This window comes from Megascapheus bottae, chromosome 18 (assembly GCF_031878675.1).
Source record: "Megascapheus bottae isolate mThoBot1 chromosome 18, mThoBot2.hap1, whole genome shotgun sequence".
Taxonomy (NCBI): Eukaryota; Metazoa; Chordata; class Mammalia; order Rodentia; family Geomyidae; genus Megascapheus; species Megascapheus bottae.
Window position 1 is genome coordinate 10,245,867 of NC_143526.1, and position 12,650 is coordinate 10,258,516.

Below are 12,650 nucleotides of genomic sequence, written 5' to 3' on the forward strand. Positions count from 1 at the left end.
GTGGCTCAAGTGGTAGAGTGTTAGCCTTGACCTGAAAAGCTCAGGGACAACACCCAGACAGTTCAAGCCCCATGACCAACAAACAGAAAAAGTAATAATCCTGAAGACCAGAACATTGTCCCATAGTTATTTCTGTTGATAGGTAGCTGGAGAAGTGAATAATAAAGTAGCTTGACAAAGTCAAGGTCACTTCACTTGCTCAGGGAACTGCAACTCTATGGGCAAAGCTAGTGTTAATTCTGGCTTCTGAAGGCTTTTGAGTGACCAGTGTGCTAGAAAACAGCTCACTGACCTGCACAGGACAGGAATCTTCTTGCAGCTATGTAACAAGTGATCATCAGCATGGAGAAACTGTTCCATGCTCTCTGTAACATACAGAACGTAGTAGATTTAAAAATAAAGAAGGGGGGCTGGGAGTTTGGCCTAGTGGTAGAGTGTTTGCCTAGCATGCATGAAGACCGGGGTTCGATTGCTTGGTACCACATACATAGAAGAAAAGCCGAAAGTGGTGCTGAGGCTCAAGTGGTAGAGCTCTAGCCTTGAGAAAGTCCAAGCACAGTGCTCAAGCCCTGAGCTTAAGCCCAGGACTGGCAAAAAAATAAATAAATAAATAAAAAGAAGGCGCTGGAAAAAAGGCAGGGCTGGGAGTTTGTCCTAGTGGTAGATTGCTTGCCTCTTATGCACAAAGCCCTGAGTTCAAGTCCTTGATTCCACATACATAGTAAAAGTTGGAAATGGTGCTGTGGCTCAGTGGTAGAGCTCTAGCCTTGAGAAAGCACAAGGACAGTGCTCAGGCCCTGAGTTCAAGCCCCAGGACTGTCCAAAAAAGAAAAAAAGGAGTCAGGCATTGGTGGCTCATGCCTCTACTTCTAGCTACTCAGGAGGCTGAGATATGAGGATCAAAGTTCAAAGATAGCCCCGGCAAGTAAATCCAAGTGATTCTTTAATTAACCAGCAAAAAGTTTGGAAGTAGAGCTATGGTAGAGTGCTAGCCTTAAGCAAAAAAGTCAGGGGAAAGTTGTGATATCTTCCTATTCCTCCTGCTCCTCCTCCTCCTGTTTTAAATCCTAGACTGGGATTCAAACTTGATACCTGCCACTTTTGCTCACTGCCTTGTATTCTGCACACTGCCAACTGAGCCATACCTCCAGCTTTTCCATTCTTTTTCTTTATTGCAGAAAGAGGCATCGGGAAGATTCTGATGTGGAAATGATAGAAGATGATTCCCAGAAGGACATGACAGCAGCTTGTACCCCTCGGAGAAGGATCATTAACCTCACCAGTGTTTTAAGTCTCCAAGAAGAAATTAATGAACGGGGACATGAGAGTACGTAAGTGCAGAGATATGCTCAGGACTCTGAGGGCCTGAACTGTTACCAGTAATGTTTTGGAAATGCAGAAAGCATGATTTTGAGGGCCTCATGTATTCCCCACATCTGCTTAGGCCCACAGTTTTTAGACAGGATACGTCTGTCGCACTTAACAGTCACAAAGAGGGAGGTAGTGGCACAGGATTCTGCTGAAGCTTATGACTGCCCTGCTCTGTAAAAATGTGCTGGGCTGTCGTGAACACTTTAGGTACTATGTACATGTTTTGTAAACTCGCATGCTCTGCTCTGGTAGTGACCTCTGCCATGAACCCTACATGAATGGGATTTCTTGTGTGGCATCTTGTCCTTAGGAAAACTGTCCTTGAGTTGAAGGTCACGTTGGGGTTTCTCAGACTCAGATTGGGTGAGGAAAGTCATGAACTTCGGAGCACCAGCAAGCCTACTCTCAGCTGTTTTCCTCAGCCTGGAAAGAAGTGGAGTTACATGCTCTACCTGCACATGTGGGGTTCCTTGGGCACTGTCTGTGCTCGGAGGTGTCTGTTGAGGTGGCGCAGCACAGAACCTGGCATGTGACTGTGGTACAGAGCAGCCTGGCAACAGAAGCCCCAGAATCAGTGTAGTTGAGTAATCAGTTAAACAACTCTCTTGGGCCTGATATATACCCACCCCTCTTCACTTACCAAATCTTGGAAGGCTCTGCATCTGGTGACACTTTAGAATTCGGAACAACTTAATGACTGGACTGGCCCCACCATTGCAACCTCATTCAACTGGAATAAGGAATGTCATAAACTATCTGTGATCATTTGAATGCAGACATGTTCTTAGCATCTTTTTTTTTTTACTCCAGATACCCATAATTTAATTTACTTTTCTTTGTCTTTTGTTATTACCAGTCTTGGGTCTAAATGTACATACACTTTTTTTGCCAGTTGTGGGGCTTGAACTCAGGGCCTGGGCACTGTCCTTGGGTACTTTTTTTTTTTGCTCAAGGCTAGCACTCTACCACTAAAGCCATAGCTCCACTTCTGGTATTTTCTGCATATGTGGTACTGAGGAATTGAACCCAGGGCTTCATGCATGCTAGGCGAGCACTCTACTACTAGGCCACACTCCCGGCCCTGAATGTATATCCTCTCAACAAGTGTCTTAACAAGACACTGGCGAAGTGTCTTGTCCTTCCACACTGCGCCACACTGTGCCATGGCTGGGGTAGAAGGTTAGACAAAAAGACACAACCCTGGCCTTCAAGAGTGCTTATGGTATTGTGTGCTGATCGCTTAGCATTAGATGAAATGAACTGTACGGGGAGCAAGCCAGGTCGGCAGGAACCGAGGAACTCAGGAACACTGAGACTCCCTGAGAATGCAGGGAGGGCTGGCCTCTTTTTAATCTTAGCAACAGAGGCCCTTGAAGGCATCCAGCAGGGAAGGAGGCTGCTGTCCTGCAAGAAGACATTAGGAATCAGAGCTCTGGCCTCAACCTTTCCTTGGATTTAGTGGTACTTGCTGCTTCTAAGAACATCAGGCCAACACAGAGGCCTGCTGAGAAACAGGATGTGTGTTTGGGCTTCAGAACCCATTTTGCTTTTTTGTAGAATCTCAGTAAGTGAATACAGACTTGTAGGGGCTGTAGGGAAATTTAGGATGGGAATGAAGTATATGCCCTTTAAATCCTGAAAAGAGTCCATGCAAAGGCCTAATTGAGAAGAGCCCTGTGTTGGGGGCTGAGGGAGGGAGGACTAACGCTGGGCTGACAGAGAGGAGTCTTGGCCCACTGGCTGGGCTGCCCCTTGTAGCTAGGATCCATGAACACTGCGCATGGCCCTGATTTGTAGCACTGCCCTGCCTCTTTCCTCCAGTGTCTCATTATTCATATCACTTGATGTTCTACAGCTTCTAAAATAATTATTTTCCACCCACGCATAACATCCTGTAGAGACATTGAGTTTCCAGTGGGAACAGCGGTCTAAAAATGAAGAAAATAATCCTCTTGGGGCAGGGGGAAGAGATTCATCTCAATTTATGTAACTGAAAATGAACTTGTAGTGTCCGACCTTAAGGAAAAGGTCCCATAGAACAGCACACGGGCTTGTTATTTGCCCAGACCCTTTCTGTTTCGTTTAATTCTTTATCCACTTTCTCCTCTAAAGTAGTGGTGTGTTTACTTTTTTCATTAAAAATAACTTGGTGCCAGGTGTGGTGGCTCACACCTGTATTCCTATATACTCAGGAGGCAGAGATCTGAGGATCAAGGTTCAAAGCCAGCCCGGCCACTAAAGAAAGTGAGACTCTTATCTCCAAGTAACTACTAGAAAGCAGGAAGTAGGGCTGAGGCCCAATGGGTAGGATGATAGCCTTGAGCTGAAGAGCTCAGGGACATTGCCCAAGCCCAGAGTTCAAGTCCCACAACCAACAACAACAAAAAATAAATAATAATTTTGGGAGCCAGGTGCATTAGCTCATGTTTGTAATCCTAGCTACTCAGGAGGATGAGATGTGAGGATCACAGTTCAAAGCCAGCCCGGGCACTAAAAAGTCCATGAGACTCTTCTTTCCAATGAATCACTAGAAAACAGGAAGTGGCACTGTGGCTCAAGGAGTAGAGCAGTAGCCTTCAGCTGAAGAGCTCAAGGACAACACCCAGGCCCAGAGTTCAAGTCCCATAACCAGCCAAAAACAAACCCTTGGGGGCCTGGGAGATAAGTTTTAATGATAGAGCATTTATTGCTTGCTACTTATGAGGGCCTAGATTCAGTCTGAAGCACTGCCAACATACTAGCAGGAGTGTTATCTTTTTTTTCCCTTTTCAGTAATGCTGGAGTTTGAACTCAGGTCCCCACACTTGGGGGGAAGGGTACTGTACCAATTGTATTAGTAAATACAAAGTCATATTTCTCAAATCTGTGTAGCCTCTACAGAAAGTAGAGTGAACGTTATGAGAACTCCACCTGCTTAAGAAAGAATACAGCCATCACCAACGCAGCTCATAATATGCATCCTTCTATCCTGCTACCTTCTTCCTTTCTCAGCTGCCTGCTACCCTGATGTGCGTGCTTTGTTTTTTCTTACTGTTGTTGCATTTTTACTGCCTATATTTGTAATACAAAATTTACTTTTGTAAACTTTAAATGTCATAAATGTAATGATTTTATCTGAATACTATGCTCTTTAGATATAAGCATCTTCACATACATGGCTATGGTTTACCTTTTATATGTGACGGATTCATTTCGTAAGCATTCTAAGTTTATTCATTCTGTTGAAGGACATTTGGAGACCCCCCCCTCCCTTCTCGTTGCCTCTCACGCTGCTTCCAGCCAGGAGTTAATCAGTGTGGCACTCTAGAAATGAAGAACTGGGCAGAAATTTACTTAGGAGCTTTATTGATGCGTTACAGAATGAATGACATGCTGGTTTTACTTATGCTCCCACAACCAGTGAACTCTTTCCCTCTACTGCTGATATTATCCAACATTTTACTAGTTTGATGAATATTAAAGCATATCTGATGGTTTTTATTTGTACTTCCTTGATGACTAGTAAAGTTTAATAAGTATATTTCCTCATCTGTTAAGTTCCTTTTCAGATTTTCTATTTATTTTTTGGAAGGTTTTCTTTTCTAACTAATCTTTTTTTTTTTTTTTTGCCAACCCTGAGGCTTGAACTCAGGGTTTGAGCACTATCCTTGGGCTTTCTCAAGGCTACAGCTCTACCACTTGAATCATAGCACCACTTCTGGCTTTTTCTATGTATGTTGTACCAAGGAATCTAACCTGGGTCTTCATGCATACTAATCAAGCAGTCTACCACAAGGCCAAACTCCCAGCCCTCTAATCTTAATCTTCATTTTTTTTCTGATTTTAGAAGTTCTTTATATATTCTAAGTGGTAATCATTTAGATGAAAATACATTGCTCTGGTTTACAGCGCATCTGGTAACTTCTTTTTTGAAATATTTTTTAATATAAGTTCTTTTGTTTACTGAAGGCACATTTATTGGTTGTTTTTTACAGATTGGCTTTTTGTTTTCTTTTTGTGAGATGGATCTTACTGTGTTGCTGAGACTGGTCTTGAACTTCTGGATTGTACTCAAGGGATTCTCTTATCTTGTGTAGCTTATTTTCAGGAGGTTTGGTTCAGTTGTCTTTGCTTGATGTTGCTAGTTCTTATGCCAGATCCTGTGTTCAGGATTCCATTAATTTACCATGAATTGTGTGTAAATTTCTGTTTTTGTTTTCCAGCTCTACGGGAAATGCTCTGTAACCATTCTTTTGTGGGTTGTGTGAATCCTCAGTGGGCCTTGGCTCAGCATCAGACCAAGCTGTATCTTCTCAACACCACCAAGCTTAGGTAAATCAGTGTGTAGAAAGCAGTGAGCCCTGGAATAGTCCAGGGGTCACAGGCACAGACGATAAGACAGCAGGTCAGATAGATGGGTCATAAAATCCAGATTGACCACTTACTTCTCCTGTGACCACCAAGTGTTTAATAAGGTTCAATTAAAAAAACTGTAAAATACCATGTAAATGTGGCATTTATTAAAATTCTGTTTTTTATTTAAAAAATTCAGTGGATTGTGTACTTAAGAGCAGATTGTTGCTAGCAATATATCATCTTAAACCAAATGTCTGTGGATCCCATTTCTGTAATCCCAGCTTTCAGGAAGCTGAGACAGGAAGATTTCTAATTAAGGGTAGCCCGGTCTATCATGCAGGACCCCGATCTAAAACTTAAAACTTACTCTTATAGTGCAGTTTTGTCTTTTGTCTACTTTTGAGTATTTAGGAAGGCTTCCTATGTAATTTTTTTTCTCAGGTGGGAATTGAGCTCAAGGCTTTCTATGTGTTAGAGAAGCTCTCTACCAACCCAGACCCTTCTACATAATTTTTTGTTGTTGTTTGTGCCAGAACTATCTTAAACTCAAGGCCTTGCACTTTTTCTCAGCTTTTTCACTCACTTCTGGACCTCTACCAGCTGAACCACTCTTTTAATCTGGCATTTTGATGGTTAATTGGAGTCTCATTTTTTTCTGTTTCAGTCAGCTTCGAACTGTGATTCTCGTATCTCAACTTCTTGAGTAGCTAGTTGTAGGTGTGACCTACCTTCACCCAGCTTCCATATAATTTTTTAAATTTAATTTATTTTTTATTTTTTGCTTCCATATAATTCCCAATGGTTAGTTATCAAAAAGTAGGGGGAAAGGATGCAAACAAACACTTCTTAAATTTCACTGAAGGTGCCAGAAACCATTTATAGTACCAAAAGGATAAATAAAGATAACCTGTTTATGGGAGTGGCCAACCAAAGACCCAGCTGGAGTAAATGTTCCAGCTCATCGAAGGATAAGAAATGTTAGATTATTAACCTGTGTCCACTGCCAGTCTTTTTTTTTTTTTTTTTTTTTGCCATTCCTGGGGCTTAAGCTCAGGGCCTGAGCACTATTTTTGGTCCTTCTCAGGGCTAATGTGTACCACTTGAGCCACAGCACCACTTCCAGCTTTTTCTATGTATGTGGTACCAAGTAATCAAACCCAGGTCTTTGTGCATGTTAGGCAAGCACTCTACCACTAGGCCAAACTCCTGGTCTCCAGCCAGTCTTTTCTGTTCCCAGCTGTTTCAGGACTTCCTTCCATGTGTACCTGCTGCTTGACTCTCGGGCAGACTCAGCTTTTCCCTAAAGTCAATTTATTTTTCTTTGCAGTGAGGAGCTATTCTACCAGATTCTCATCTATGACTTTGCCAATTTTGGTGTTTTGAGGTTATCGGTAAGTTCTTAATCCTCATTTCTGAAACTTAAACTGATCATGTCTCAACATTGGAGCTCTACAATATCTTACTTGTAGTGTATTGTTTTCTTAAATGTACTTACGAATTTCTGTAGTGTATGAGTTGCATGTGAAGACAGATACTCTCAGTAATTTTATCCTCATTAGCTGAATAGTCATTTGGGGTAGCCAACTTAAACAATTATTAGTATAGAAATTAATATGTGGGCTGGGAATGTGGCTTAATAATAGAGTGCTTGCCTAGCATGCATGAAGCCCTGGGTTCGATTTCTGAGTACCACATACACAGAAAAAGCCAAAGTGGTGATGTGGCTCATGTGGTAAGTAGAATGCTAGTCTTGAGCGAAAGAAGCTCAGAGATAGTGCCCAGGCCCTGATTTCAAGCCCCAGGACTGAGAAAAGAAAGGAAAGAGAAGGGAAGGGGAAGGGGAAAGGAAGGGGAAGAGAAAGGAAAGGGAAGGGAAAAGGAAAGGAAAAAGGAAAGGAAAGGAAATAAATAGGGATCAGGGGCCAGGAGTTTGGCCTAGTGGTAGAGTGCTTGCCTAGCATGCATGAAGACCCGGGTTTGATTCCTTGGTACCACATGCATAGAAAAAAAGCTGGAAGTGGTGCTGAGGCTCAAGTGGTAGAGCTCTAACCTTGAAAAAGTCCAAGGACAGTGCTCAGGCCCTGAGCTAAAGCCCAAGACTGGCAAAAAAAAAAAAGAAGAAAGAAAGAAATAGGTATCTACTCAAGAAAATTGGATAAGAGAGAAAAAAAAATCGAAATATTCTTTAAAACCATGATCAAAATATAACCTCTGATCCTATCTGCTCACTAACAATTTTAGTCCATCCATATCAAGACTTTGTCAATATCTAATTTTATATCTAATTTTAATTTAGATTTAAAATCATTTTATGTAGTTTCTTTTACAGTCTATGGATTCTACAGAAATTGTGTGGTCATTTTAATTAGAAATATATTTCATCTGTGCATTAACTGGGAGAGAAAATTTTTTTGTCAGGTTAATCCTCTCGTATTCACATTTCTTTTTTGAACTTTCAATGATCTACAATCTTTTTTTTTTTTTACATAGTTGTACAAAGAGGTTAGAATTCTTTGTCAGGTTATGAGTATAATGCATCTTGATCAGTGCCCTTCCATCCTTCTCTCCACTTGCCCTCTTCCAGTCCCTCCCCTCACTTCCTGTAATGACTGTATTTGTCATCCTTCCTCCTTCCTATTTTGTGCCTCGTCATTACTCCCTCTCAAAACCTGTTGCCCCTTCCTTCCTGGCCACCATGTTTTTAAGCAGTTCATTAGTTGTTGAGAGTGGTTACACATTGGACTCCCTCCCTTGAGTCAGTTTGTGTGTATGTGCATAAAATCCTATATATGTTGTCATGTATGCTTGTGTTTTAGATCTAATTTCCAAATATGCGAAAAGGAAAATCAGCCTGGCTGCCTTCTTTCTTAACTTAATTAGTCCAACTATGTATGTGTTTGTATATGTATGTATGCATATATATGTATATATATGCATATTTTTAGGTAGTAACATGCCTAATTGTTGCCATTTCTTATATATATATATATATATATATATCATTAACATGTAATGCATTGAAAGCAGAATGAAGAAATAAAACATAATCTATTTCCCCAAAGCTTTTTTTTTTATCATGTCCCTCTTATTACTGCCCCCCCCACTGACTGGACATTTACCAATGTTACCAGATTGATTTTCTTTTTTTTTTTTTTTTGCCAGTCCTGGGCTTGAGCTCAGGGCCTGAGCCCTGTCCTTGGACTTTCTCAAGGCTAGAGCTCTACCATTTGAGCCTCAGCACCACTTCCGGCTTTTTTCTATGTATGTGATACCGAGGAATCGAACCTGGGTTTTCATGCATGCTAGGCAAGTACTTTAACCACTAGGCCAAACTCCCGGCCCCCAGATTGATTTTCTTATGCACACACATGCGTGTGTGTGTGTGAAATCAGGACCTGGACATCACCCTTTACCTTTCACTCAGAGCTGGTACTCTACTACTTGAGCCACAGTTCTACACCAGATTTTTGCTGGTTAATTAATATCATGTATATAAAATTTAAATTGGTAGTGATACCCAAATCTTGTATATCCTTACTGATTTTTCTTTCTTGCTATTTTAGTTGAGAAGAGTATTAAAACCTCTAGCTATAGTTTGAGAATTTCTCTTATTTGTAGTAAACTTTTCTTCAGTTTTAAAGCTTTTTTGTTGGATGTGTAAGTATTTTGATTATTTCATTCACCAGGTGTTGTGGCACACTCCTGTAATCCTAGCTACTTAATAAGAGGCTAAGCTAAAATTGGGAGGATTGTAGTACCACAGACCCCAAACTCCACAAATAAAAAGCTGAATGTGCCTGCCATCCCAGCGATGCAGGAAGTATAAACCAGATTACAAGCCAGCCTAGCAAATGCCGAGAAAGGAAAAAGAAGACAAAGCTGTATTTGGGAAATAGTGCTGGAGGGGTGGTTCAAGCAATAGAGTGACCACTTATCAAATTTAAGGCCTATGTTCAAACTGCAGTACTGGCCAAAAGAGGGAGAGAGGAATGAAGACATTTTTGGTTTTTCGCAATGTTAGGATTTGAACTCAGCTTAGTTTTTATTTTGGTTGTTTTCAAGACAGGCTCTCACTTTTTGCCCAGTGTGGGACTGGACAGTAATCCTTCCCGTCTTTGCTTCCTGCCTTTGTTGGGTTTTCCAGATCTCTCCCTCCTACATAATTATGTTATGTCCTTCTGATGTGACTACTATTATGGGGGGGAAAAGTAGTAACAGTGTATTGTGGGTTTATTACATGAAAGAATACAATAGGAGCATTTTCAGAGGGGAAATTCAAGATGAATATCACTAGAGATCTCAGCCTTATTCCTCTCCAGTTTACCTGAAAGATCATCTTATTCTTTCACCTTCCTGCTTTAGTTTTCAGGCAGTAGGAAGAAACGATCTGCCTGGGAAATGTGAAAATAGGTTGAATGCAGAGAAGCAGGTAACCTCAGCCTTCTAGCTGTAGAGCAGCTTTGCCCAGTCTTGTCTGTGGAGATGCCTGAGGACAGGACAGGAGGCTTGTTGTAATTCAGGGTTTCTTTGGGGGGTAATAAGAAATGTGTTGCAGTTGTGGTTTGATTCTCTTGTGCCTGAACCAGAACTGTTTTTGGGGGCTCAGGCCTCACACCTGCTTCTTAATGTTTTGTTCTTCTTAGGAACCAGCCCCACTTTTTGACCTCGCCATGCTTGCCTTGGACAGTCCTGAGAGTGGCTGGACAGAGGAAGACGGGCCCAAGGAAGGCCTTGCTGAATACATTGTTGAGTTTTTGAAGAAGAAGGCAGAGATGCTTGCAGACTACTTCTCTCTGGAAATTGATGAGGTGGGGTGCTCATTCTTGAAGTCTTAAGAGTCTTAAATTCTTCAGATAAGAGTTAAAAGTTCCTGGCCGGGAGTTTGGCCTAGTGGTTAAAGTGCTTGCCTAGCATGCATGAAGACCCGGGTTCGATTCCTCGGTACCACATATAGAAAAAAAAGCCGGAAGTGGTGCTGAGGCTCAAGTGGTAGAGCTCTAGCCTTGAGAAAGTCCAAGGACAGTGCTCAGGCCCTGAGCTCAAGCCCAGGACTGGCAAAAAAAAAAAAAAAAAAAAAGAGTTAAAAGTTCCTAATGAGAACCAGAGGGCTCTATACTCCTCAGGCATGTGGGATCCTCTCCACTCACTGGCATTTATATTCCCAGGGGTAAAGGATCCAGACAGAAGGGAGAGCTTGAACCCCAGTCCAAGTGGCTCGGTCACTTTCCTCTTCTCCTCCTCTTACCCTGTGGTGTTTGGGGGCTCTGTCTTGGTGTGTGCTTTGATCAATGAATAAGCAGACCCTAAAAAATGTTGTTCTACTCCCTGTCAAGATTAAAGTTCTTTCAACTTGCCCCCCCCCCCCGTGTCCCCCGTGTCCTGCTCAGTGCCTGATCACCCAAAATGGCAGGTGTGAGAACAAGACCTAGGGAAGCACTTAAGAGAAACGACGTATTTTTAAAATCTACTAACAGTGTTTCTCTTAACTTTTTTTTTTTCCCCACAATCAGGAAGGGAACCTGACTGGATTGCCTCTTCTGATTGACAACTATGTGCCCCCTTTAGAAGGCCTGCCTATCTTCATTCTTCGACTGGCCACAGAGGTAGGTGGTCAGGTAGATGCTAAGCATAGGGGTTCATTCATACATGATTGGGAGGAGAAGACACCACCACACTTCATTTGGAATTATAAAGATAACAAGATAAAGCAGCCAAGGTCTTTGCCTCCCCCCCACACCATCCCTGGAGTTCTTAGCAAGCTGACAATTTTAATACATGGAAACTGGCATTTTTAAGCTGTGATTTACTATCTCTGTTTAGAAATGACATTGTTTAAAGCCTGTGCGCATCTTGAGGTATTGAATTCTTTGAACACAGGTGAACTGGGATGAAGAAAAGGAATGTTTTGAAAGCCTCAGTAAAGAATGTGCTGTATTCTACTCCATCCGGAAGCAGTACATATCAGAGGAGACAGTGCTCTCAGGCCAGCAGGTACGGTGGTGCTGGGCCTGTGGGATGGGCTTTAACACACCTTGAAGAGATGAAACTGCCAGTCTCTAAAATTCTGGAAGTTTATTGTGTGGAGTTATACTCAAAACAGTGGTCAGTTTTTCTAGTAGCTCTATTAGCCTAGGCTTCCCTCAGATTTAAGGAGCTTCTCTATGTGTGTATCCTGAGTGCTGGGATTACAGGTGTATACTACCTGTCCTGGTTTATTTGTAAATGAGGTTTGACCTCACAACCTTGCACTTGCTAGCCTGGTACTTTATTAGGCTATACCTGATTGCTGATTATTTAGAGATGGCATCTAGTGAACTTTTCTGCCTGGCTGGCCTCCAGCTGCAGTCCTTCATATCTCAGCCTTCTGAGTAACCAGGATTATAGGCATGAGCCACTAACACTTATCTCACTCGTGAGACTAGGTACTTTTAGTGATCTCAGAAACTGTTAAGTGTAGAAACAAGGACCAACCGTCACAGTGGGAAGGGAGCATTTGGGTTTGTTATCTATTATATCTCCCACGTAAGGCAAAGTCTTCACATTCTGGATCAGTTTCCACAGTGACTCCTTGTTCTTTGTCTAGCCAGGAAGCAAGCTCTACGATACCTTTTACAGCTCATCTGGACACAAGGAGAGCCCTGGGTTCGTTCCTAATGTGTGTCACTTTTTCCTAGTCAGATGCTACTGATCAAATATTTCAGGGGAGAGGAAAGGGGCCAAAGTAGTATGAGAATCAAAGGCTAGCCACTATGACTTATAATCATCTTTTAGTGATTGGCCCAGCCACCTTCAGAGGTAGCGGTATTCCTGTTTCAACAGTAAGGACAGTTAGTGTGCTCAATGACTCCCAAAGCCTTTAGGTGGTAGAGCAGAAATTTAATCTTAGGTCCTGTTTGTTGAAACCCCTAAGAAATTTTCAGTCCTTTGCTTTGAGAAGGCAAAGT

The 12,650-nt window shown here is 42.1% G+C and overlaps 1 protein-coding gene across 5 annotated transcripts in view; it reads left to right on the plus strand.

Moving 5' to 3' along the window:
• The window catches only part of Mlh1 (mutL homolog 1), a 55,095-nt gene that overhangs the window by 38,667 nt on the left and 3,778 nt on the right, over positions 1-12,650 (plus strand). For all 5 annotated transcript variants that reach the window (XM_090351881.1, XM_090351880.1, XM_090351882.1 and 2 more), the window contains 6 exons: positions 1,179-1,327; positions 5,574-5,682; positions 7,034-7,097; positions 10,350-10,514; positions 11,217-11,309; positions 11,584-11,697. In XM_090351881.1, the coding sequence (XP_090208007.1) occupies positions 1,179-1,327; positions 5,574-5,682; positions 7,034-7,097; positions 10,350-10,514; positions 11,217-11,309; positions 11,584-11,697 (694 nt within the window). The remainder of the gene's footprint in view (positions 1-1,178; positions 1,328-5,573; positions 5,683-7,033; positions 7,098-10,349; positions 10,515-11,216; positions 11,310-11,583; positions 11,698-12,650) is intronic.